The sequence below is a fragment of the Crocodylus porosus genome, unplaced genomic scaffold, assembly GCF_001723895.1.
Source record: "Crocodylus porosus isolate Cpor-Errol unplaced genomic scaffold, CroPor_comp1, whole genome shotgun sequence".
Classification (NCBI taxonomy): Eukaryota; Metazoa; Chordata; order Crocodylia; family Crocodylidae; genus Crocodylus; species Crocodylus porosus.
In genome coordinates, this window is record NW_017728925.1 from 2,255,583 (window position 1) to 2,280,601 (window position 25,019).

The window sequence follows — 25,019 nt, forward strand, 5'->3', positions numbered from 1 at the left end:
GCTAGTTTTTTCCTTTTACAAACTGGTGTCAGAACAGGTTTTAGTAGTACATCTACAGCATCCCTAAGAACTACACCAAATGAAGAGGACAGTTTAAACCTGAGTGGAACATACATAGTAATTCAGAGCATATAAACAGATTTCAGACGAGTGCATGACTGGACAGAACATGTCCTTCTGGCCACCCACTGTATGTTCCCATAGATCCAATTCAACGAAGAAGCAGCTGCCAAAGCAAAGGAGATATAAAAGACCAAGAGAAGGGCGCTAAGCACACAGCTACTTTTGAACTCAGTGTAGCTATTGGGTTGGAGTCCAAAAAGATGGCACAGAAAAAAAATGTCTCTAACCCTGCAAGTTCCTGCTCTGTAGCTCCAATTCTCTCCTACTGTAAATCTGCCTGTTGTAGGATGTTACAGAAAGAAGAGGTAACACCACAGGGAAAAGTATTGCGTTTCAGTAGAGAGATACTCTGGGCTGGAAGGATAAAAAGAAACTTGATGGGATAAACCAAGAGAGAGGAAAGAACCAAGAAAAGTGTTAACATCCATCAGGACTGTTTCAAAGGTCATTGCCCAGGAAGGGTGCAAGGCAGGTGGGAGATATCTAGTTGGGTGTGGAGGAGGTGGTGGCTGAGGCAATCACAGAACATGGTAATTGCAAGAAGGCAGATACAAACCCTCTCAAGGAACATCGGGGCGGAAAGGAGAGCATTTAAAGGGCCAGTAAGAGCAACTATTGTTACAAACCTTTTCTGAAAGTACAGATTATTGGAGAAACATTTGGCTGAAATGTTATGGTCTTGATGCAGACTCTAACCTATCAAAAGTAGAGTAGTGCAGATGCCAGGGGACAGATGGCAGCATTTGTATGAAGTGCCTGTACCCTCCATCTCAGGTAGCCAGCGTTAGCTTCCACTAAATAGAGAGACTGGATCTGGGGGTGGCTGGTGAATAAGGTGCATCATGCAGGGCAGTGGTCTCCAAATTTTTTTGATCGTGCACCCCTATCAGTAAAAATTTTTGAGCACCCCCCCCAATATATTTATATTAATATAAATAGAAGTTCTAATATTTTCTTCCTGCACCCCAATGGATTGTCTTGCGTACCACGTGGGGTGTGCGCACCCCACTTTGGAGACCACTGATGTAGGGCATTAGCAGTGATGTGAAAAGCCCAAATCCCACTGAGTTGCACCCAACAGGCTGGCTTCTGAGGGGCTTTTCTTTTCACTTTCATCTTTGCTTTAGCTAACCACTGTCCCCTCTGCATCACACAGAAGGAAGTGCTGTTTTTCCCAGATTAACATGTAGAGCAATTGGCCCCTCAAACATTAGGTCTCCAATATGACCTTTCTGCACTACAACAAGCCAGAAACACTTCACTGTCCATCCCAATAACAAACAACTCCTCCAGATCACACCCCAGCTTCCAGAACAGTGTAGGGTTGCCACAAGTTAAATATGAGGGTTGTTTCCTCTACACCGCCCTGCTGCATCACTGTCAGCTTGCAGACAGCAGACATACTGATAGGATCCTTAAGGTTATTAGACACACTAGACACAGGATCCCAGTGGCACTGCAAGCAAACCTTAAACGAAGCATGTGCCTGGAGTATCATCTGGCTATTCACAAAGAACCAGGGGGTGTATAGTTTTATACAGGTCAGAGGTACCTTTCAGAAAGGCTCTTTAATTGTGCTGTAAGTGAAAAGATGTCAAATTATTACTGAGACAGAAGTGCATGGGTATTTTAACTCAGATTTCTACCAAAGAGAGGAGAAAAAATGCCACAGACAGATTTAATGGAAGACAGACATACTCTCACATTATTTGTAAATACACATATAAAACCATTATGCACAAAGCACCTATTTTCATCACAGGAAATTAAAAAAAAAAAAAGATTGGCTCAGGAATAATCTCATGTGAAAAGTGCCCTGAATCCAAAGCAGAGCCAGCAGCTCTACCTAATAACCGCAGCTACCTTGGAGTGAGCCAAAGAAATGCCCATTGCATTAGACCACTGCAGAGCACAATGCTCAGAGACTTGGCCGCAAGCATTAAGTTACTCAGGTACCAGGCCTGGGAGTCATGAAAGGGGAGGAAGCTAGTGGCAACCCCTGTAGTTAGGCTGCCCATCGCATAAGAGAGCCTAGGTTTCTTGGAAGCTTGCTCAAAACTGTTTGGAGAGCTTAGCCTCTAGGCACAAAACCAACAAAGTGGCTATATAGAGGAGGGACATCTCTAGGGGACTATTCAGGATGGAGGATGCGAAAAGTGGCACAATTTGATATGTACTCTCCTCCAATGCCACAAAGAAGGAAGACCTTCTCCTGTCATCAGCCACTGTAGTTAGCCTTTTTTGGCCAAGTGACCACAGTTCACAATCTCACCCCACATGGGTGGTATCGCTAACCACAGTTTCATAGCTAGTTGGCAGCCCTGTCAGACAGGAACATGGCAGGAGCTGTAGCAGACAAGGGATCTTTCTGTTGTTAGTGAACACGGAGACTCTGCATCTATTCCAGTTGACTACCTGGTGTCATCTACATGAGGCAGCAGCCGCCACAATGGAGAAACCTACTAGCAATTTCAGTGACTGTATGCTCAGGGTCAGCCCGATCACAATCTTTGGGGTCAGGAAGGAATTTAACTCATGGTCAGATTGGTATGGATTGTGGGGGATTTTGCCTTCCTCTATAGCAGGGGGGATGGCCTTCTGCCCAGGATCTCTTGAGAGTATATTGGGTATAATTTATAGCAGCAGGACATTGGCTGCCATGGTTCCCCTGCTTTACTTGTGGCAGGTTAGGATGCTAAGTCTATATTGTGTCAAAGCTGAGGGTAATCTTATGTAGAGTTTAGATTATGGTTTGTATGGGATGGTTTGGACAGGGGTGATCCTGCCTCAGGCAGGGGAATGGACTAGGTGACCTCTGGAGGTCTCTCCCAGCCCTACTTCTGTATGACAGAACATCTGCATGAGCTCTCCTTTCCAGAGACCAATCTGAACCTCACATTAAGCCACCAGGAATAAGTCACCAGGAAAAAGACAGCATAAGTACTTCTGAGAGCTGGTTGTCATTATACTGGGAAAACAGTCAGGCTCTGGTGCTCGGTATCATATAGGAAAAAAGGGCTGCCTTGTACCTGGCAAGCCTGGTGATCGCTGGACAGCCCAGTAGGCCTCTTTCTGCAAATCCCTGTTACCTGGAAGGTATGGGTATCTCTGAACTCTTTTCTTATAGGGTGCCCCTCATGTCACGAAAGAGGATGAAGTCCCTGTCACCAAAAATTTCTCTTCCCTACATTTAAAACATCGAGTTCATACAACACAAGTATTCTCCCCAAGCCTAAGGTTTCTGTGGCACCATATTTAGCTGCACTAAACAGTACAATGAATATGATCAATAAAAAATGGGTTGAACTTTCCTAACCCAATGCCTTGGCACTTCTCAATGCTGCATTGTTCATTCATTTAGTCAGTTACTGATACCTCCAGAAACAAGCAGCTCATTCTAAATCCTGAAGCCAGAAGGTGGTTTCCAGGTTTATACAGAGAGCTTTGCCGCTTCATAGCACAGCACTCTGCTTCTAACCTGAGAGTAACATAATAGTCCCTTTGTCCCTCAAAGGGTCAGTATGGTACACAGTATTCATACCCCAGAGTCCCTACTCTTTCACGGTACTGTGTAGTGAGCCAGACTCCAAGCTAGTGTGGCCCCTGGGGTACAGAATGGAGATGCTGATTTAAAACCAATTAGATAAGAGAGACGTTACTGTAGTTTCTCCTTCGAGCTGACCAACCAAACTCATGTAATTCCTTATACACATTTCTTGGAAAAGGATAATGAATGAAGGAATTGGATGAAGCTAGGAGTGGTGTCTCCACATGACATCAACTCCATACCACCACAGAGGGCAGAGCAAAATTCCTTCTAAGGAACAGAGTTCCACATAGGTAGTTAGCTTATTTTAGTACAGTCTTAGCTTATGTGTCTTGTTCCCTAACCTTGCAATAGACTTACAAGTAGTTTTCTGTAATTTGTGCCAAGCTCTTTTAAACTTAAGAATTGGCCTAAATGCATCTACAGTTTGGCTTTGAAAAGGTAGCAGCTGTCACCTCAGAAACTGAACCTGACCAGTCCTGCCACTTCTGCATTTGCTTTACATTGTTGCTGCTGGGGGCTAAATTAATGAAGTCCCCTTACAGGTGACTGATCAGTAAATCTTGGAAGTGACTCAGAACCCTTCTTAAGCAGACAGGAGTCTCCAGCCTTTGACCTGCCACATAGCCTTCTTCAGGGAAGGTCTCTGCAAATCAGAATTTGGCCGCTTCTTGGAGTTCCAGGCCCTTTGCGCTATTTATTCTGAGCAAGTGAATTCCTGAGTTAAAGCTGGCACAGAGGAGAGCGGAGCTGTCGCAGACTGCCAGGGAAGCCAGGGGCCCAGATCCTTCAAGGCACAAGGTGGTCAGGCAAGCTGGGGAGGGAACAGAGAAGTCATCAGTTAGCAGAATTCTTCATCCCTGCATTCAGATGTTCATTGCTGCCATTCAGAAGTTAATCATCACCAGCAGGACAAGAACCGATAGCTACCTGGAGGAAACAAAGGAGCTTTTCCTAAGTTGCCCTCTACAAGCAGAATGCAGTTCTACAGTGATGTGCTTCTGCACACACTGGGTGCATCTACATAAGACACTACGTCACCGTAGCAATAAGCTATGATGCTGTACCTTGTTGCTATGGTGACATAGCATTGGCGGGCAAAAGCCGTGACACTGAGCTACTGCACGGCAGCAACAAAGCACTGTGGAGTAGGGTTAGAAATGACCCAGGCACTGCCAGGACTGCGCAGTAATGGTGCACAATCATTTAGTACTTGCTTTAGCATTTTGTACTAAATGACTGCGCAGTAACAACTGCACAGTCAGGGGCACATGAGCTGTGTCCACTAAGAGCTGAACATTTAAATGATGCAGTGGTCCAGCAGATTAGAGCCAACCTCACCTTATCTCTCCACAGTCAGGTAGTTCTTCCTGGCTATGGAATTTCCATCCTTGGAAGTTTTTAAGAGAAGGTTAGATAAACGCTTGTCTGAAATGGTTCAGACAGGTATGATCCTATTTTGAGTTGGGGTTGGACTAGCTGACTTCCTGCAGGCCTTATTTTCTTAAGAGTTTATGACATTATTTGTCTGTTGAGGGGACTAAACTACAGTATTACTTGTTTTGCTTGGTTCCTTTGCTTACATTTTCCTTTCTGGGAGTTCCCAACACAAAGAGATACAGTCCAGACATTCATCTCAATGAAAAGCACAGCCAGCCATCCTATTACTGCATTACTACTGGATTTTAATCAGCCAGATCTCAGCTACAATCATGCTCAGTCAGGTGAATGGATGTTACAACAAAACACTCTTGATATCACTTACATACTGAGTTAATGCCTTTCCAGGGGCTAACCTGAATTAACATTCCCAGAATACTTCCTCCTCATTTCTTTATCACCACTACATTTGACTTAAATTAATAAAAGCATTACTGTTTCTCAAAGGCTGGAAAGTATACTGTTCTGTCAGTACTGGGGTATTAGAACAAGCTTACTCCCAAAGCTCAGGAGGTTCTAGCACCAGGTGTATCTATGAATTTTATATGGAGACTTGCAGCCCGTACATAGTGAGAAGACCTAAAGGCCTGTGTTTTCTGGAGCATTTGTAGTATCTTCCTGCCATGACAATAACCCTGGCAGTGATTCCCACAGTGTGGGTGCATCTACATGTGCCATTAAGGTGACGATAAACTCTGGCAAGGTTTGTGCTGAAGTCAGCTGCTCCTGGGCACAGAGTCTGCACATGTCCCTAGGAGCAAAGCAGTTTGAGTCAGGGTGGAGCAGCCCTGAGCTGGCAGGAAGCCCAGGGATGACAACACTGGGTGGCGGAGAGGCTGGCTGGGGCATTAGGATGCTAAAGTGTGGAGCTAGATGGCAGGCAGCCCCCACACTTCAGCACCCTAGTGCTCTAGCCAACTCCTGTCACCACCTACACATGTGTTTCAGCAGAGTTAAGAACTCTGCCATAAGATAGATAGTACTGTCAGGGATAGTGTTAACAGCAGAGTTAATTAATTTACTGTGCCCTAATATCAGCACACATGTAGATGGTGATGCTTTACTGAGGAGCTAATTAGTCAATGCTGTAGTAAAGTGCACATGGAGATGTACCCCGTATATACAAAACACATCAACATGATCAAGTGCACTCTGTTTTGTTCTGTATTTGTAGAGAACTTAACACGGTAGAGTCCTAGTTCATGATGGGATATCCTAGATACTACCACAATAGAAATAATAAACAATGCACAATTTTACAAGTGGTTTATATATTATGAAAGCTAGTGCAGCAATGGACTGTGGTTTATTATGGATTCAGACTGAGTTCTGGTTGGGAGATGGCATAGGCACTTTCAGGGTGCCCTGTATAGCCAGGATACTGCTAGGTTGGCTTTGGCTTCATGTTATTCTCACTGCTAGGATTTCCCTACAGGGGATGTGTAGGTGAACTGTTAGCAGTCAGAGAGTCTTTGGAAACCCTTGTTTATACTGGATGTGTTACACTGAAGGTGCACTTTGAGATTCTGAAATATGAAATACAAAGGGATTCAGTCTCCAGAGTTGCATAGAGCATTTTGTTTGCTTCTCTTCTGAAGACACTGATTCTATTATCCAGCAGAGAATAATATGCCAATATTTATGTAACACTGGGCACATCTACATGAGACACTACTGTACAGTAACAATGAGCTACTGCGCAGTAGCGTTGATGGGCACTGACCGTGATGCAACAGTACTGTGCAGTACTGTCTGAAAAAAAGGGAGCGGGGACACTACTGCACAATAAACTATGGTTACTGCACCGTTATTTAGTATTGGCTTATGCAAATACTAAATGACTGCACAGTAACAACTGCACAGGCCACTGCTTGTGTAGACACGGCCACTGTCAACTCCATGCTGGGTTAGAAGGAGAAGCATATTTGACAGGAATCTGCATCTAGTTAAATCTCAAAATGGCTTAGAAAATTAAATTTCATCTAGATTAAGCTAAAATGTGATCAAGGTGTTCTGGCAACTGGCCAAAGAACAGGTGATTTGCCAATACCACGATCATCCCAACATGCAATGACAGACATAGACTGGGTTATAAAACCCGAGTATAGAATAACACAGAGGAAAAAACGTATCTATGGAATATTAAAAAATCTTCCCTTTCCCTAACACTGTAAACTACTGTGCTGTTTTGAGAGAGGGACATTTAATGAACAAAAGTGTCCTATGATAATTGTTTGTACTGGATATGGTTACAGACTCTAAACTTCAACTGTTTCCCAAGCAGCTCCGTGTACGTGGAATGAGAGATAAGCAGCCCTGTAACACAAGCCTGCCGGCAGAACAGTGCTTGGCAGGCCTGTACTCTTCACTCTGCTCAGAGACTGTAACCTTTACTGTACCCTGTGAATTTGGTGGGGATTAACCCTATAATGCCTTTAATTCCCAACTGAGGAACTACATGAGATCATCCATCATGTTGACAGTGGGCGTATCTACACATGCCCCTATGACCTCATTGTTACTGCGCCATCACTTAGTACTTCCTAAAAAGAAGTACTAAATGATGGCGCAGTAACAGCCTGCATTGCGCTGTGCTGGCAGCGCATGTTTATTTTTAGCTGCAACATCACTGTAGCAACGCACTATAGTGATGGAGCACATTGCTATGGCAATGGAGCTGCAGCATTATGGTTTGACTCCCGATGCTATGTCGCCATAGTGTGTCGCTACAGCTGTTGGATAAATGACCAATGCATAGTAGTATATGGACAACTGAGGCAAACGTAGAGTCACATGTAGGTGCACCCAGTGAGCATTTGGTCACAAGGCCCAGCAGGTCCCAAAGTGGAATCACAGCTCTCTACAACTGAATTCCCTGGAACTTCCCCACAGCTGTTATTTCACCCCTACTTGCCCCCTTGCTGCTGAACTTGGTCACATACAAAGAACTTCACCCTTAATAATGTCCTGTCACTTTAAACAGGATAGAAGTCTGCTGCAATGTGACAAACTTGAAAGGGCTTTATATATTTGTGATACAGAAACTAAACAGGGTCCACCAGGATATCCAACTATTTGGTAAGCTTATTCCAGTCACAACCTACACAGGCTGCATTTCAGTTCAAGGCTCAATAGCCCATCCCCATCCTTAAGAGATCAAGGAATAAGAAAGGAAGTTTGAAGGTCTTGTGGTTACATTCATGGACCATGTAGTTCCCTGCAAGTCACCTCCAGTATCCTGGTTCCAGATCTTCACCATGCAGTCATGTGAGGAAGTAGCAATGACTGGGGTCAGACCCAGACTCTTTGGAAGGAAGATGCATGATGCAATGGTTTGGAAATGCCCTTTGTATTCGCGTACTCGGTTTCTAGTCTGCCGGAGGTCCCAGAGCTGCAAGGGAAGAGACACAAAGTATTCCAGCCTCCAGCTGCTCCACAGCTATTATTATAATTATTGAATAACAAAATAGGGGGCTTTATAAAGAAAAACACATTGTTACATTGTTAAATAATCTTTTTGCCGTCCCAAATCTGCCCCTGTAGTCAGAAATTATCACAGAGATGTTTCAGCTTGTTCCTCTGCTTTCCCATCCTCTTCAATGTTTGGCAGACAGCATCACATATATCCATCTCATTCCTCAGTCCTTGATTTGGTGGGTTGCTGGCTTTCTCTCTTATTCCCTGCTCAAGATGACTCTGAATGGCAAATTCCACATGCCCCAGGTACAAGTACTTAGCCACACAATTCCCATTAACTCAGAGCAGTCATGAGACTGTACAGCCAGATCCTGGATCAAACGAATGCAACAGTGATTTTGCCACACCCTTAAGCGGGGATCAATATTTGGTTTTAGACTCTAGAATCTAGAACTTCTCCTTAGAAGAACTTCAGTGTCTAAGGGGATGACTTTTCTTTTCACAAAATTATTATCAATTTAGATAGGGGTTATGGACTTCTACCGTATTTGATGCAGCAAGCACTCACAGCCAGGTGCTCACATATCTCATTTGTGTTTTTCTTTCTCTGTTCCTGACTGGGGTCCCTGTGAAGGCTGTCTGTCCTGCCAGTGTTTATAGATGTCTGCCCTGAGGAATTCTGACAAAGCCACTGAGAGCACTCACGTGCAGCGAGTTATACATATGTTTACATTTTGCAGAACTGGGTCTTTAGATTGCAAAGTCCGATAGGAAGTAACCTGTCTGGTGTGCTTCCTGCTAAGCACTTCACATTTGTTCTAGAACTGAGATGAAACTGAGATAAAGGCAGAGTACTTCTTATTCCAAAAGAAGGAAGAGATGTAAAAAAGTAGAGAGACCTAGACAGCAGGTTTTAGCAGGTAACGCCAGTGTGGAGGCTAATGCAATGTGAAAGCTGTTCTACCTGGCAGTACAGCTCCTAGTATGCTGATGTGAACACTGTGAACCCTGCTGCCAGCCAGCTGTGCCAGCTGTGTTTTTAAAAGGAAGAGGGCAAGCAGCACTGTGCTGTTCAGCTAGCAAACTCACCGTTGCTTCACAACCCTCGCCGGCAAAGCCATTACTGCTGCTGATGCAGTATCGCCCATCGTGGCTCACATCACAGTAGGTCTGAATATGCTGCTTTCCAGGGAAGGTGTGTGCCACCTGCAGTTCCCGACTATCCCACATTCTGGAAGGAATAACAAAATCAAGGAAAGCCAAGCTAATGACACAGTTAAAAACCTGGCCAGTTCCTAAGGCAGAATCTGAAAAGAACAAGAAGGGTCTAATTTGATGCATCACTGTGGTGATATGAAGCACTCGATCCCTCCACACTCTTAGCCTGGCCTCTTCTGTCCACTCCTCTACCTTGGGTTTTCCTGGACTCTTCCACTCTTGGCCTTTGCTCTGGCTGAGTCTAATGATTTTCTTGCCTCCTGTGGTGCCCCTTGGGTGTGAACTCTTCCTTCCTCCCAAGTGACAGTCATTTCCTCCCTTCAGATCTAGTCTCCAAGACTGCAGGCTCTTTGGGGTGAGGCTGCCACTTATTGTAGACTGATTTGTATAGTGCTTAGCACAGCAAGCCCCCATCTCAGCTGGATCCCCTAGCAGGGGCTGATGCAATATTAAACAACCACGACAGCCTTTCCTGCTTACTTTGACCTACAGCTTTTGTTCAGTCCCTTTCTCCTTCTGCCATCTATAGCTGCCTCCCTCCACTGCCCCCTTGATGTAATTAGGCTTCTAAGGCAGGTTACATCACAGCCACTTGGAAAGGACTTCCAAGGCCGCTTCCATTTTAGTTTGTAATGTAGCTTCCAAATAGGAAGTTCTCCATCTTCCAATTTTCAGTGTTAATGACAGAATACATATGCAAGTGTCCCCTCAATATGGCTGTGAGACTAGCCAAGGGCAGTGATGCCCTGTCCTGCAAGGGAGCAGGTGTAAGGAATGACAACCTTGGGAATGCTGTCCATAGAAAGAGGTATAAAGGCCCCACAGATAGTCATGGTGCATGGCAGAGAGGCATGGAGCTACCTAGACAGTTGAGCACAAATGAGAGGTCTCACAGCTTCAGGCCACCAGCAGCTACCATCCCACCAAAAGGTCTAATTAACAACAGATCTGTCATTGATCACCACTGATAGGATTTACCTTATCAGTTTATCCTCTGATGTCTGGATGATGTAAGGCTCTCCAGGAACCCAGCACAGGTGTGTTACCTGTGAAAGGGGAAGAATAATTAGAAACCTGCCCATGCATAAAGCTCAAACTAATTCCTGCCCATAAATGTACTGTGGTGCCCTAGTCCAGTTCTGAGTGATCTTGTCTACAGCAAAGAGGGATGGACAAAGGTTTCTCTGGACCCAACAGTGTAGCTCCTCTGCCTGGGACAGGGGTGCTTGTAGGTGCAGTGCCTGTAGGCTATTAGGAGATTGGGAAAGTGCTGTGAGGGAAAGGATCTTCATTAAGACAGATCAAACAAGAGTCTAAGCCTGGGAGAAGATAGGTAACGGAGTATTAAAGAAGTGTGCACATGCATGGATCTCACATATGCTAGAAGAGGCTGATAGGAAGAGTTGTGCAAATGGGCTAGGATTACATTGGAACAGCATAATATCCTCTCTCTCTCCTCCTATTCTGCACTGTCTACTTAGCATTATGGGGTAGGGACCCTTCTTATTGTCTGGAATACCCAGGCCACTTTCAGTTTGCTCACTATTTTTGACGTTTAAATTTGTTCCAGATTCTCCTGTAGCTGTAACACCTACTTACTTTAGACCACTTTTGACCCAGTGGGCACATCTACACGTTCCTTAATGCACTTTTGCTACTGCACATTAAGTTTAGTATTTCGAATATGAGGTACTATATAAAGGCTCATTAGGCTACTCTAATGCATAGTAGCAAAAGCAAATGCTTTTTAGTGACACTTAATGCACAAAAGACTAATTCTACTGCGCATTAGCATATTAGCACTGTTTTTGCTGTGATGCTTTAATACACAGTAAAATAAGCTACTGCTCATTAAAGCACACATGTAGATGCACCCAGTGTTCTCTAAAACTGCAGCCTCTGTCCTTCAGTCAATAATTCTGTTACACTTGCAATACAGGGTTTCCCAAAGAGAATTTGAGGCTGGCAGGAGTGGCCAGACTGAAAGCACTGGGGAGTGAAACTGCAATGCACACAGAACAGATGTCTCATGGGCTTGGGAGCTGTGCCCTGCTCATTACTGGAAGGGCAGAGATGACAGACATACAGCCTTTGTGCTCACTTATCCACTAGCCTTCTTTAACAGACAGCCTTCAAACAAGCCCAGGTCATGCAAATTGGGTATTTGGTGACATGGACCCAGCAACTCCAATCACAACGGCCTCTGGAGGGCCATTCTTTGTTAGCTACTCCCAGCTGTTTCAGATTTGGCCAGCTGGGAGATCCTGAGTTTGGACCTTTGTTGAAATGAAATGCATCTTGCAGAGTCTTTATGCAGCTGGAGCTTCTTGTCTCCTTTGGGAACAAGGCTAGCCTACCAGGAGGCCTGGTCTCCATGAGCTTCAAAGGAAAACTGGGCACCTCAGGTTTACATAATGCAGACTAGCAGTATAAATAGCTTCCTCTTTGCATAGTTTAACATGCACCATGAGCCAGTGGGAAGGTAGCTGCAGTCTGGGGCTAAACTATGCTCAGGACTCTTACCAGATTCCTGGAGATGGCAGTTCTGCACAGGCACTCCCCGGTCTCTATGTCCCATTTGCAAATGGTGTTATCTCGGGAGCCTGTGCATAGCTGTGAAGCATCTACAATCACAATGAGCTTATGTAAAAAAGGAGGGCAAAAGCAGAATTTGGATAATCACTGGAAGCAGGAGGCAGCTTTTCCCCACCTGGGCTCACAGCTAGTCCAGTTACAACCAAGTCATGTCCTGGGAAGTGTTGGCTTGGCCCTGAGTTCCCAGACAATTCCCACATCATCACTGTCTTGTCACGGGATGCACTGAAGAATCTGTTTGATTCAAAGACACAGGCAACCTGCACAGAACAGTGTGGAAAAGAAGGTTTTGATTATTTGATCAGGTGAACTTCATAAGATAAGCACAGCAAGTCTGCAATAGTACCAGGGCTGGAAATTCCTCTGAAGCTATATGCTCACCTGCAAAGCTCAGGTTATGCACCAAAAACTCTGGGCTATGCAATTCAGAGCAATGACTGCACTTCCATGAACCAAACTTGCTGCGTGTTCTGGCCAATAGCATCCCCAAAGTGTAGCCTCCTTCTACGTAAGCATGAGGATATATAACACAATCACAGGCCACTTTGCCACAAGACCCTGCATCATTCAGTGCACAGGTGTTCAATTCAGAAGCAATGATGAAGGTTTTGTTTTCTCCTCACTGTTCAATGTGTGGCCTCTACATCTTATTTACTACACACATCAAACCTTACTCTTAAGACTAATTTATTATAGGCTGTTCCATGATGCTCATGGAACACACTTTGTGACAGGATGTGATATTCTTTTGTAAGCTTTCTATCATAGCTGTGCATGCTTCCATTTTCCTGACTTGATTGAATGCTGTTATGTGCTGTGAAAGAACGGGTTAACTTTCAACCTGGACTAGGAGACGGTGGGAAGAAGGTGAGATGTTGGTTTCTTTACTAATGGCTGTGGCTAATAGTGGGCCATCAGGAATTCTTCCTAAGGATGATGAGCCATTCAGTGTAAGTGGTAATGACTGGTGATATCCTTCAAGGACTAGTGCCTAGGAAGCAGATGGAAGAAGTCAAGCACGAGAAACTGGCTTAAAAAGGGAGTCACAACTTGCATTCTAGGACACAGAAAGATGTCATGAACCAAAAAGGACACAGCTCCAAAGGCCAATTCTTCCTGCCGACAGGGGCTCTATTTAGGCATAGCATAGTCACTGTGACACCAGGACTCTGTCTGCTGTACTGCAGATAGCCAATAAATGTGGTCTTCTTTGAGAAAGGCTGCCTGCTGTGCTGCATTTCAATTCAAGTTGCCCTCCTTCCCTTCCTGCAGGAGGGTCCTAGCCAGTTGAAGCTCACTGATGAGGCCCTAGAGACAAGGAAGGATCATGTGATCTAAGGTCTGGCCTCAGTCCAATGAGCCGTAAGCTCACCTCCACTGGAAGCTATGCCTGAGCTGGTTTTAAGGAGTAGTCAGAGAGACTGTGCAAAGAATGGCGGTCCCAAACAGGAACACTTCTGTGGAATCCATGATGTAATTAATTAACAATTCATCTTTACCACCCTTTAAAGAAGGGAATGGGCAATATCATTCTTATTTTATAGGTGGGGACCAGAGGCACTAAGAAATTATGGTAAAAATATCCATTAATTTTTGGTGTTCAATTTGGTATTCTAGGACGAGAGTTTTTAGAGTACTCAGTAATAAATTGGGCTTCATTTATGTTTAAAGCACAGCTCCCATTGACTTCAGCTGCAGCTGTGAGCACTCAGCATTTCTTTAAATAAACTACAGGGTCTCAAAATCATCAATCAGGGATTATTGAAAACTAAGCATCTAGCCCCAGTGATTCTCCACATCTTTCTTTCTGCCTGAGAAAAGTCATGCCTGCTGGAGATGATGAACCACCACAAGTATCTCTTGATTCCTCAGTCTCTGACAGATGTTAGAGATTCCAGTAGTCACATAAGACTTGAGCTTCACCTGTTAAGTCTGCTATGTACCTTGGTCACCTCACGTTCATGTCCAAGGAACCTCTTCAACACAGCTCCTGATCTCCAGTTGTATATGACGACAGTCTAGAGAAAGAACCATTTAGACTAATTCAGCATAGACAAAGTTGTGTAGTAACTGAAGTTATTCACACTGGTCTGCAAGTTAAAATAGCTCTGGTTTCTTTCAGGCAAATAGCTTTTCCTAACAAAGAGATTAGGACTATTGATAAAGTGCACTAAGGAAGGATGTACTCAAAGAACCAGGAAAAAAATAGCAGTGGTAGATTGAAAATGTACACATCTGTTGAAATAAGGGAATTTTCTAGACTAAGATACGACCAAGCAACATATCCTTGAAGCTGGATTTATACCTTAGGGTTGCAGTGACAATATAAACTGTCAATAAAGCAAGACAAGCCTCAGCAACAAAACATAAATATCAAAGCATACAGCCTTGGTTCCAAGCCTCAGGTAATAAATTATTCTTTTGGTCTTGAAATACAACAGTGATTTTTAGATCCCTTCTCAGAAGCTTTTCTTTTACAGTATAAAACACATCAAGGTGTATTGATTTTTAAGGACAAAAGAAGCAATTAGATCATCTACTCTGACCTTCTGTATGACAAGAACTATAAAATCTCCCCAGTTACCCTGTATTGAGCCAAATAACTTGTATTTGACTAAAATGTTTTTCAGGAAGGTATCCAACTATGACCTGAAAATTGCCAGAGAATCTACCACTCCATCAAATTTTACCTTGATATTAAAAGATACAGAAAAGCACTACTTGTCTATGAGAGCAATAAAGCCAGGCTTGATTTTGAAAAGTCTTCTAAACTTCTTCAGATCGAGAAAAAATGCAATAGAGGCAGCTGTAGCTAGGATCCAAAAGCTGGAATGCCAATTCATGTCACCTGCATTTGTGTGATTTTAGCGTTGCATTTCTAAGAGGATTGCTTTCTCAACCCTTGAGAGTAGTGTCCTTCTCTCCCCATTTTTAAGAAATAGCTTGTGATATTCTCTCACTAAGACTGGGGTTTTTTTTGGAAGACTGTTGTTGACTCCTCATTCATGACCTTTGCCCACCCCCTGCCTGTCTCCTATGCCACCAGTTTGGGTTTTATCTAGGTAGCTTCATGTCTGTGGGCTTTCTCTAGTTAGACAGTTTTTAAAAAGAGACTGACTGCATGTCTGAGTTGTAGAAAGTCCCAGGTGCCCAGGCCAGGAGGCAGTATGAGAAGTGGAGGATGTGGGACAAGTACGCTAACCACCAGGCTACTGGGCAAAAAGTGGACTTCCACCCATATTCAAGAGTGAACACATAGTGTTTGCACTATCTACCAAAATCTGATGCTGGTAACTGGTGTTATGGTTCAGGCAGCAGTTTCTTCTCTGAGGGTGCTGACTAATTAGCTTCGCAGTAAAGCATCACCATCTACACATGTGGCACTATTAGGCTTTAGTAAATTAACTAAATCCACTGGAGGACAGTACTGCCTGACACAAGTATTATCCTACAGCGCAGTAGTTACATGCAGAGAAATACACACATAGACAGTGATGGGGCTGGCTGGGGCACGAGGGTGCTTCAGTGTGAGGGCTGCATGCTGACCAGCTCCACACTTTAGCACCCTTGTGCCCTAGCCAGCTTCTCTTCAGCCTCTTGAGTTGCGTTGGAGCAGCCACAGGCTGGCAAGCTGACCACCGGGTCCCCTGCCAACCGGAGCTGCTCCTCCCTGGCTCAATGTGCTGTGGTCCCAGGTGCATGTGCAAACACTGCATGTAGGAGCAATAAACTCTGGTGCAAACAGTGCCAGAGTTTATTTTGTCACACTAATATCAAGTGTAGACTTGTCCTGAGCAGTCCAGATTCTGATGGCACAAGTGGCTCCTCTGCAGCCCTGAATCAGATGCCTAAACCCTGAGGAGGAACAGGTGCTGAGACATACCTCTGCACATAGCATTTCCTGCTGAATGTCTATGAGACCTGGACCCCCTTAGGAGATGCATAGGTCCAATTCATTATACAGGAAGTCTTGCACCTAAACCCTCACTATCTGGATTGCCTCCACAAGCAAGATACTTATATTTTAGGTTGTGATGTCTACATGGTAGCATCCATAAGGTCAATTTGAATTAGAGAGCTGACCCTGTACTTCCTTTGTATCCATTTGTATTTATTTGTTCTCTGAGGATGTTGATGTGCTCCCCACCTTATCCTTTCCTCCTGACACACACAGGTCTGATTTCAGAGCAGCCACAGAAGTAACCGCATCAGTGTGAGCTGGGCTGTATTGCTGAATAGCTTTAACAGGACTGTTCTCTTCCATGTAACCACCAGCCCTGCCAATGAGGAAGAGACACAGTAGTGTGAATTTTAGTAAATGTTACACAGAAGTTATCATACATACATCCCCACCTCAAAAAACACTCAACAGCGTGTCAAATTAGACTGAATTTTGAAGGGTAGCAGCACCTTCTTTTCTAGACAAATGCTGTATTTGCAGATGCTAGAGGTAAGCAGGCCAACACTAAGCTGCAGCAAATTCAGAGACTGGTCCCATAAGGACATGCATTTGTTCCCTGGACCAGATGTAGTTTGAAAGGTCTCCAACATCTGTAATTTTTAAACACTCAGAGTTATTCCCATCCACTCTTAGATAGTGGTGAGATGTCAAAATGTCCTCACACAGGTGCGTTAGGTAATGTTCTAACTCAACCAAGTTAGATACTAGAAAGAACATCTTAATTCTGAGGGTGGTTAAACACTGGAACAAATACCTAGAGAGACTATGGAATAGCAAACATTTATCTGGCATTAGTTAGACAGAGATGATTCTACATCTGAACATTTTGTTCTACATTTGAACAAGACATGGTTTATCAAGGTCCTTCCCAGCCCTATTTTGGATTATTGTTCTAGCAGATAAGAAGGGTTTTGCTCTCAGATTGCTTAACCATAGCATTACTATTCTATTTTCTGCTGCTCTGTGCCTTTAGCTTATCTCCAGCCTGGGGCCATTACTATCATCTCTCTGTTCATGAAGAAAGATAGATTTAAACCTCTTCTCTGCGGGGAGAAGCATGCAAGCCACTCACTCAGACTATTAAGGTCCTTCTATCTGAGAGGCATGCTAGATTTCGGCTAGGCTGTTTACCGTTTCTCCTCTGCATAAATAGGCACCCTTTCTACCATGGCATCTCACCTTCCCTCCAGTAGGGATGGTGAAATGCCCCCCTTTTTCGCCACAAACAGTTTGCACCACAGCAATGTCCTCACTTCAGGAACAAAGGACAGATCCCTATACATAGGTTGCTGGCACTGCTATGACCACTCAGCAGTAGTCCTAGGACTGGCATCCTCTTTTACTAAACTAAATTTATGACTCCTATCATATTGCTAACCCCTGAGGAAATCCCTCTTTTTGCCATCAGATGGATGCGTAGTAGTGGTTGGAGGCTCCCTTCTGCTGGGGATGGAGGGATCCATCTGCTGGTCTGACCTGTTGTCCCGGGAGGTCTGCTTGTCCCAAGCCTGGATCCAAGATGTCACAGAAGGATTACCGAGACTCGTCCAACCCTCTGACTATACTACCCCATGCTGCTCATCCATGTGGGCACCAATGATACTGCCAGGAGTGACCCTGAGCAAATCAAGAGTGACTACAGGATTCTGGGTGCAAGGGTGAAGGGGATAGGGGCAGGGATAATGTTCTCGATCCTTCTGGTCAAAGGGAAGGGCTCAGGCAAGAGCAGATGCATCCTGCAGATCAATGCATGCTTGCACAGGTGGTGTCGTCAGCAGAGATTCAGCTTCTTCGACCACGGGATGTTGTTCCAAGAAGACAGATTGCTAGGAAGAGATGGGATCCACCTGACGGAGAGAGGGAAGAGCATCTTTGCAGACAGGCTTGCTAACCTAGTGAGGAGGGCTTTAAGCTAGGTTCTCTGGGTGGATGGAGACCAAAGCCCTGAGGTAAGGGGGGAAGCAGGAGACATGGAGGAAACACAAGGAGGAGAGGTAACAGGGGCGGCATTCCCATTCTTCCTGAGAAAGTAGGGCAACTGGCTAGTTACCTCATGAATGCACAGAACCTGGGAAACAAAGAGGAAGAATTGGAAGTCTTCACACAGTCAAGGAACTATGATACGACTGAAATAACAGAGACTTGGTGGGAGCTCGCATGGCTGGAGCACTGTCATGGATGGGTACAAACTGTTCAGGAAGGACAGGGAGGGGAGAAAAGGAAGAGAGTTGCACTGTATGTAAAAGAGCTTCATGATTGCTCAAGGCTGCAGTATGAAACTGGAGACAGGCATCTGGAAAGTCTCTGGGTTAAGGCTAGAGAGGAAAGCAACAAGGGTGATGTCGTGATGAGTGTGTGCTATAGACCACCAGACCAGGGGGATGAGGTAGACTTCATAGATTTCATAGACACTAGGGCTGGAAGGGACCTTGGAAGATCGAGTCCAGCCACCTACCCCAGGGCAGGAAGTCAACAGGGGTCATAGGATCCCAGCAAGATACACATCCAAATGTCTCTTGAAGGCGTTCAAAGTAGGTGCTTGAACCACCTCTGGTGGCAGGCTATTCTAAACCTTGGGGACTCGGACAGTGAAGAAGTTCTTCCTTGTGTCCAGCCTGAAACAGTCATGGAGGAGTTTGTGACTGTTGGATCTTGTCATCCCTTGGGGCGCTCTGGTGAACAAACGTTCCCCCAGATCCTAGTGAGCACCCCTGATAAACTTATAGGTGGCTACCACATCACCCCTGAGCCTGCGCTTTTCCAGGCTAAAGAGTCCCATAGCTCTCAGCCTCTCATCATAAGGTCTGTTTTCCTGACCTCTGATTATGTGCATGGTTCTCCTCTGGACTCTCACAATCTTCTCCACATAATTTTTGAATTGTGGAGCCCAAAACTGGATACAGTACTCCAGCTGTGGCCTCACCAAGGCCAAGTACAAGTATAATGGGAGAATGATGTCCTGGGATTTGCTTGAGAAGCATCTATGGATGCAAGTCAGCATTTTGCTCACTTTACTAGCCACAGCATCGCATTGCAGGCTCATGTTCATCCTGTGGTCAATCATGACCCCCAAGTCTCTTTCGTCCATAGTGCTAGCCAGCATAGCACTGCCGAGCCTATAATGATGCTGCAGGTTTTTCTTCCCAAGATGGAGAACCTTGCATTTTTTGGTGTTAAACACCATCAGGTACTTATCCACCCATTTCCTGAGCCTGTCAAGGTCAGCCTGGATCACCCTCCTGTCCTCAGGTATGGACACTTTACCACAAAGTTTGGTGTCATCGGTGAAATTGGCCAGTCCGCTTCTGATACCAATGTCCACCATCATTAATGAAGATATTGAAAAGTACAGACCCAAGGACAGAGCCTTGAGGGACCCCACTGGTCACAGGGTACCATGACAATTGACTTCCATCAACCACCACCCTCTGGATCCAACCACGGAGCCAATTCCCCAGCCAGTGGATCACGGTGAGGGCACAATTGGCCAGTTTTGCTAAGAAGTGATCATGGGCTTTTTTAATGTCAAGATATACAACATCAATCTCCTCTCCCTTGTCCAGGTGATAGGTCACCTGGTCATAAAAGGAAGTAAGATTGGCCAAGCAAGACCTACCCACAACAAACCCGTGCTGGCTATCCCTCAGGATGTTGCCATCACCCAGTCTGTTAAGAATGGCCTCTTTGATGATCTTTTGTAAGACCTTCCCCGGGATAGAGGTCAAGCTGATGGGCCCATAGTTTGCCAGATCCACTTTCCTCCCTTTCTTGAAGATAGGCACAACATTGGCCTTCTTCCAATCTTCAGGCACTACACCAGAGCACCAGAAGCTCTGGAAGATCTGAGCCAGTGGCCAAGCTATGATGCTAGCCAACTCCTTGAGTACCCTGGGGTGTAAACGGTCAGAGCTGGCTGACTTGAACGTGTCCAGCCTCCCAAGATGTTCCCTCACAAGGTCAGCACTGATGGCAGGTATGGAATCACCCTCACCCGGGACTCCCTGTTCTGTAATGGGCAGGGGTGTCCCATGGGTTTGGTGAAAAACCAACGCAAAGTACCCATTTAGCAAGTTGGCTTTTTCCTCAGTGTCAGTTCTCAGTTGTCCCATCTGGTTTAGCAGGGGTCCAATGTTGCCCTTGCTTTTCCTCCAGCTCCGCACATATCTGAAAAAGGACTTTTTATTGTCCTTGATACTTGATACTTATAGCCACTTGGAGTTCAGTCGCAGGCTTTCCTCGTTTGCTTCCTGGAGGTCCGGACCAGTGCAGAGTATTCCTCCTTGGAGGTGGATCCAGTCGTCCATCCTTTGTAAGTCTTTCTTTTTAGATGCAGGAGGTCCACTAGTTCCCTGCAGAGCCAAGGAGGCTGTGCCCTTTTGCCGCATTTCCTCCGAGATGTAATAGACTTTGCTTGTGCATCCAGGATCACTCCCTTGAGGGGCAACCACTCGTCCTGAACTCCCCTCCCCTTTGGGTTGTGGTCCTTTAGGGCCTCACTGACAAGCCTCCAGAGCTTGTCAAAGTCAGCTTTCCTGAAGTCGAGGACTTCTGTATTGCTGACCAACTTGCAGCTTTACAGAGGACGGTGAAGATGATCAGCTCATGGTCACTGTCACCCAGCTTCCCTTCGATCATTAGGTCGCTGATTAGGTCATCCCCAGTTGCCAGTACAAGGTTGAGCAGTGCTTTACCTCTTGTCAGCCCGTAGACTTCTTGCGTCAGAGCTCATCCTTAGACCTTACGATGACAGGCTGAGAGCCATGGGGCTCTTTAGTCCAGAAAAGCACAAGCTCAGGGGTGATCTGATGGCCACCTATAAGTTTATTAGGGGTGACCACCAGTTTCTGGGAGAACATTTGTTCACCAGAGCGCCCCAAGGGATGACGAGGTTGAAAGGTTATAAACTACTGCAAAACCATTTCAGGCTGGACATAAGGAAGAATTTCTTTACTGTCCGAGCCTCCAAGGTCTGGAACAGCCTGCCATCGGAGATGGTTCAAGCACCTACATTGAACACCTTCAAGAGTAAATTGGATGCTTACCTTGCTGGCATCCTATGACCCCAGCTGACTTCCTGCCCTTCAGGCAGGGGGCTAGACTCGATGATCTTCTGAGTCCCTTTCAGCCCTAATGTTTATGAAAGCTATGAAATCCACGCATGAGAGAAAGCTTAGCGACCGCTCAGATTTGGCCAAGCGCTCTTCCCACAAGATGCCTAGGTAGTTGAAGTCTCCCATGACAACCAAGCACTGGGAGCGTGCAGCCTCAGCCAATTCCCTAGTGAACTCCTGGTCAAGCTCTTGACCCTGGGTAGGGGGTCTGCAGTAGACTCCCACCATTGTGTCCCCTGAGCCATGGATTTTAACCCAGAGGGTCTCCAGTCATCCACCCTGGGTGCCAATGTTAGCTTGCAAGAATGCATAGCTTTCCTTGACATAGAGAGCTACACCCTTGGCCCTTTTGTCCCTCAATCCCTCCTGTACAGGGTATAGCCATCTATACCTGTGGTCCAGTCATGGGTGGAGTCATACCAGGTCTCCGTTATCCCTATGATATCATAATTATTTACGTTTAGCAGGAGGACAAGTTCCTCCTGCTTATTCCCCAAGCTCCTGGCATTTATGTACAGCCAGGAAAGTGTCCCCTTGTGGGATCTTGCCTTGCCTACAGATCATTCCAGGGCTTGGGCAGGGGTGGGCTCCCTTAAATGCCTTGGCCTGCTGGGGTTGCTCAGTGGGCCAGCAGTGGGGGAAGTCCCCCCATCCCCCAGCAGGTTTAGTTTAAAGCCCAGTGGAGCAGGTCAGCCAGTCTGGCTGAGAAGAGCCTTCTCCCCAGGGTAGAGAGGTGGAGGCCGTCCCTTCCCAGCAGTTCACTGCCTCTCTCGCCAAAGAGTGGACTATAGTTGTGGAAGCCAAAGCCTTCCCGCTGACACCAGCGCCGCAGTCTTTGGTTGACTATGTGGATCCTCCTCTCCCTCCTCAGCCCGTAGCCCAAAACTGGGAGGATCGAGAAAAACACCACATGAGCCCCCAACCCCTTAAGCCCCACTCCCAAATCCCTCTAGTGCCTCATGACCTGGCTGGGATTGCTCTGAGCCATGTCATTCATGCCCACATGGATAAGGAGCATAGGGTAGTGGTCAGTGGGCTGGAGGATTTCAGGGATCCTCTCCGCAATGTCTCGGATACGGGCTCCTGGGAAGCAGCAGACTTCCCGGGCTAAGGGGTCGGGGTGGCAGGTTGCCCCCTCAGTCCCCCTCAGGAAGGAGTCTCCCATGACAAACACTTTGCGTTCTGTCTTAGGGAGAGTGGGGGTGGTAGCTACAGTATCGTCTGTGTTGCCTGCAGGAGCTGGCAGCTTGGCAGGCTCTGCTGGGGCTGCAAGAGGTTCATAACTATTGCAAAGCTCCAGCGGGGCAGGGGCCTTGGTGCGGCGGGCCTTGGGGCTCTTGACACCTTGGTCCAACCCCATGGCTGGACAGAAGGGGAAGTCCCTGAGTTCTCCCTTGTCCTGGAAGGAGACCATGGTCTACACTCTGGCTCCCGGGGGAGAAGGGCCTGGGAGTAGGAGTTGATCTCCTGCTCACAGTCCCTGATGGCATGCAGTCTCTGGACTGCGGCTTGGAGCTCCTCCAGCCAGCGTGCCAGAGACCCCAAAAGGGAGCAGACCCCACATGGGGAGGTGGCCATGCTCCTGGACCCCCGAGCCTGAAAAAATGTCAGGCAGCCCTGCAGCCGAGGACCAGGGGCTCCGTCCACGTGGAGCCCAGAACCGTGGGCTCTGTCTGGGTGGAGATCTCTGAGGCGGAGGGGACCACAGACCCCAAAGGGACCCTTGGGGTGTGGCATGCGCCCATCTGAATGGTGCCGCTGGAAGGCTGGCTACAGCTGGGACTGCCTTCCCTCAGGTGCACTGGCAGGACCTCAGGCCCTCCCGCTCAAACTCCCATGCTAACTCATGCGCCGGGCCCAGAAGTGTGCCTGTTCACGAGGCTCCTTGTGGGGCTAGGCCAAGTAGGAGCCGGGTGGGATGTGACCCTCCTCGGCTCCACTCAGCCACCTCCCAGCTGGCTATGTCCCTCCCACCATGTGCCCCTGCTTACCTGCAGGCAGGCCGGGGCTCATCAGGGGTCCAGGGGTCTCTCCTGGGGGTCCCTGGGCTCAAGGGGTGCAGCAGGTTTTCACCTGCACATCTTTCACCAGAGCTGGGACCTGAGATGAGGCTTTCTTCAGAAAATTAGCGGAAGTTTCCCAATCACAGACCCTGGTTCTCATGGGGGACTTCAATCACCCCAGCATCTGCTGGGAGAGCAATACAGCAGTGCACAGGCACTTTAAGGGCCATGCTGCTTTTGACCTGCTGCTCAAACAGGGAAGAATTGGTGGGGGATGTAGAAGTGGATGGCAGGTTGGGCAGCAGTGACCATGAAATGACTGAGTTCAGGATCCTGACAAAAGGAAGAAAGGAGAGCAGCAGAATAAGGATCTTGAACTTCAGAAAAACAGACTTTGACTCCCTCAAGAAACTGATGGGCGGGATCCCCTGGGAGGCCAGTCTCAGGGGGAGAGGAGTCCAGGAGAGCTGGTGGTATTTTAAAGAAACCTTACTGAAGGTGCAGGAACAAGCCATCCTGATGTGCAGGAAGACTAGCAACTATGGCAGGTGACCAGTTTGGTTTAGTAGAGTACTTTTTGGTGAGCTTAACTGCAAAAAGGAAGCTTACAAGAAGTGGAAGCTTGGACTAGGGAGGAGTGTAAGAATATTGTTCTGACATCCAGGGAGGAAATCAGAAAGGCCAAAGCGCAAATGGAGTTGCAGCTAGCAAGGGATGCGCAGGGTACAAGAAGGGTTTCTACAAGTATGTCAGCAACAAGAGGAAGGTCAGGGAAAGTGTGGGTCCCTTACTGAATGGGGCAGGCAATCTAGTGACAGATGATGATGAAAAGGCTGTAGTACTCAATGCCTTTTTAACCTTAGTCTTCACAGGTATGTTCAGCTTCCAAACTACTGCATCAGGAGCACTGTTTGGGGAGAAAGTGAGCAGCCCTCAGTGGGGAAAGAAAAGGTTAGGAAATAATTAGAAAAGCTGAACATGTGTAAGTCAATGGGGCTGGATACAATACATCTGAGAGTGCTGAGGGAGTTGGCTAATGTGACTGCAGAGATGCTGGCCATTACCTTTGAAAACTTATGGCAACTGGGGGAGGCCCCAGATGATTGGAAAAGGGCAAATATAGTGCCCATCTTTAAGAAAGGGAAAAAGGATCCAAAGAACTACAGATCAGTCAGCCTCACATCAATCCCCCAAAAAGTCATGGAGCAGGTCCTTAAATAATCCATTTCTAAGCACCTGGAGGAGAAGAAGGTGATTAGGAACAGCCAAGGACAAGTTATGCATCACCAACCTGATTGCTTTCAATGATAAGATAACTGGCTCTGTGGATGCGGAAAAAGTAGTGGACAAGATATACGGGCATACCTCGTTTTATTGCGCTTCGCTTTATTGCGCTTCGCAGATATTGTGTTTTTTACAAGTTGAAGGTTTGTGCTCATTTACCATTCCGAAAATCCTAGGGCCCTTAAGAATTATGCTAAATCTACTCTGCCTGTGCTCTATAAATGGAACAACAAAGCCTGATGACAGCACATCTGTTTACAACATGGTTTACTGAATATTTTAAGCCCACTGTTGAGACCTACTGCTCAGAAAAAAAGATT

The 25,019-nt window shown here is 46.3% G+C and overlaps 1 protein-coding gene across 3 annotated transcripts in view; it reads right to left on the reverse strand.

Moving 5' to 3' along the window:
- Positions 1-2,911: 2,911 nt before the first annotated feature.
- The window catches only part of WDR31 (WD repeat domain 31), a 26,391-nt gene continuing 4,283 nt past the window's right edge, over positions 2,912-25,019 (reverse strand). The window contains exons 2-9 of one of the 3 annotated variants that reach the window (XM_019540548.1): positions 16,488-16,617; positions 14,284-14,358; positions 12,456-12,600; positions 12,269-12,369; positions 10,724-10,791; positions 9,617-9,758; positions 8,339-8,501; positions 2,912-4,484 (exon numbers count right to left, since the gene is read on the reverse strand). In XM_019540548.1, coding sequence (XP_019396093.1) covers positions 4,324-4,484; positions 8,339-8,501; positions 9,617-9,758; positions 10,724-10,791; positions 12,269-12,369; positions 12,456-12,600; positions 14,284-14,358; positions 16,488-16,617 — 985 coding nt within the window. In that variant the 3' untranslated portion in view covers positions 2,912-4,323. Of the gene's footprint in view, positions 4,485-8,338; positions 8,502-9,616; positions 9,759-10,723; positions 10,792-12,268; positions 12,370-12,455; positions 12,601-14,263; positions 14,359-16,487; positions 16,618-25,019 lie in introns of all 3 variants that reach the window. The other 2 variants (XM_019540550.1, XM_019540549.1) reach the window with 2 other exon arrangements.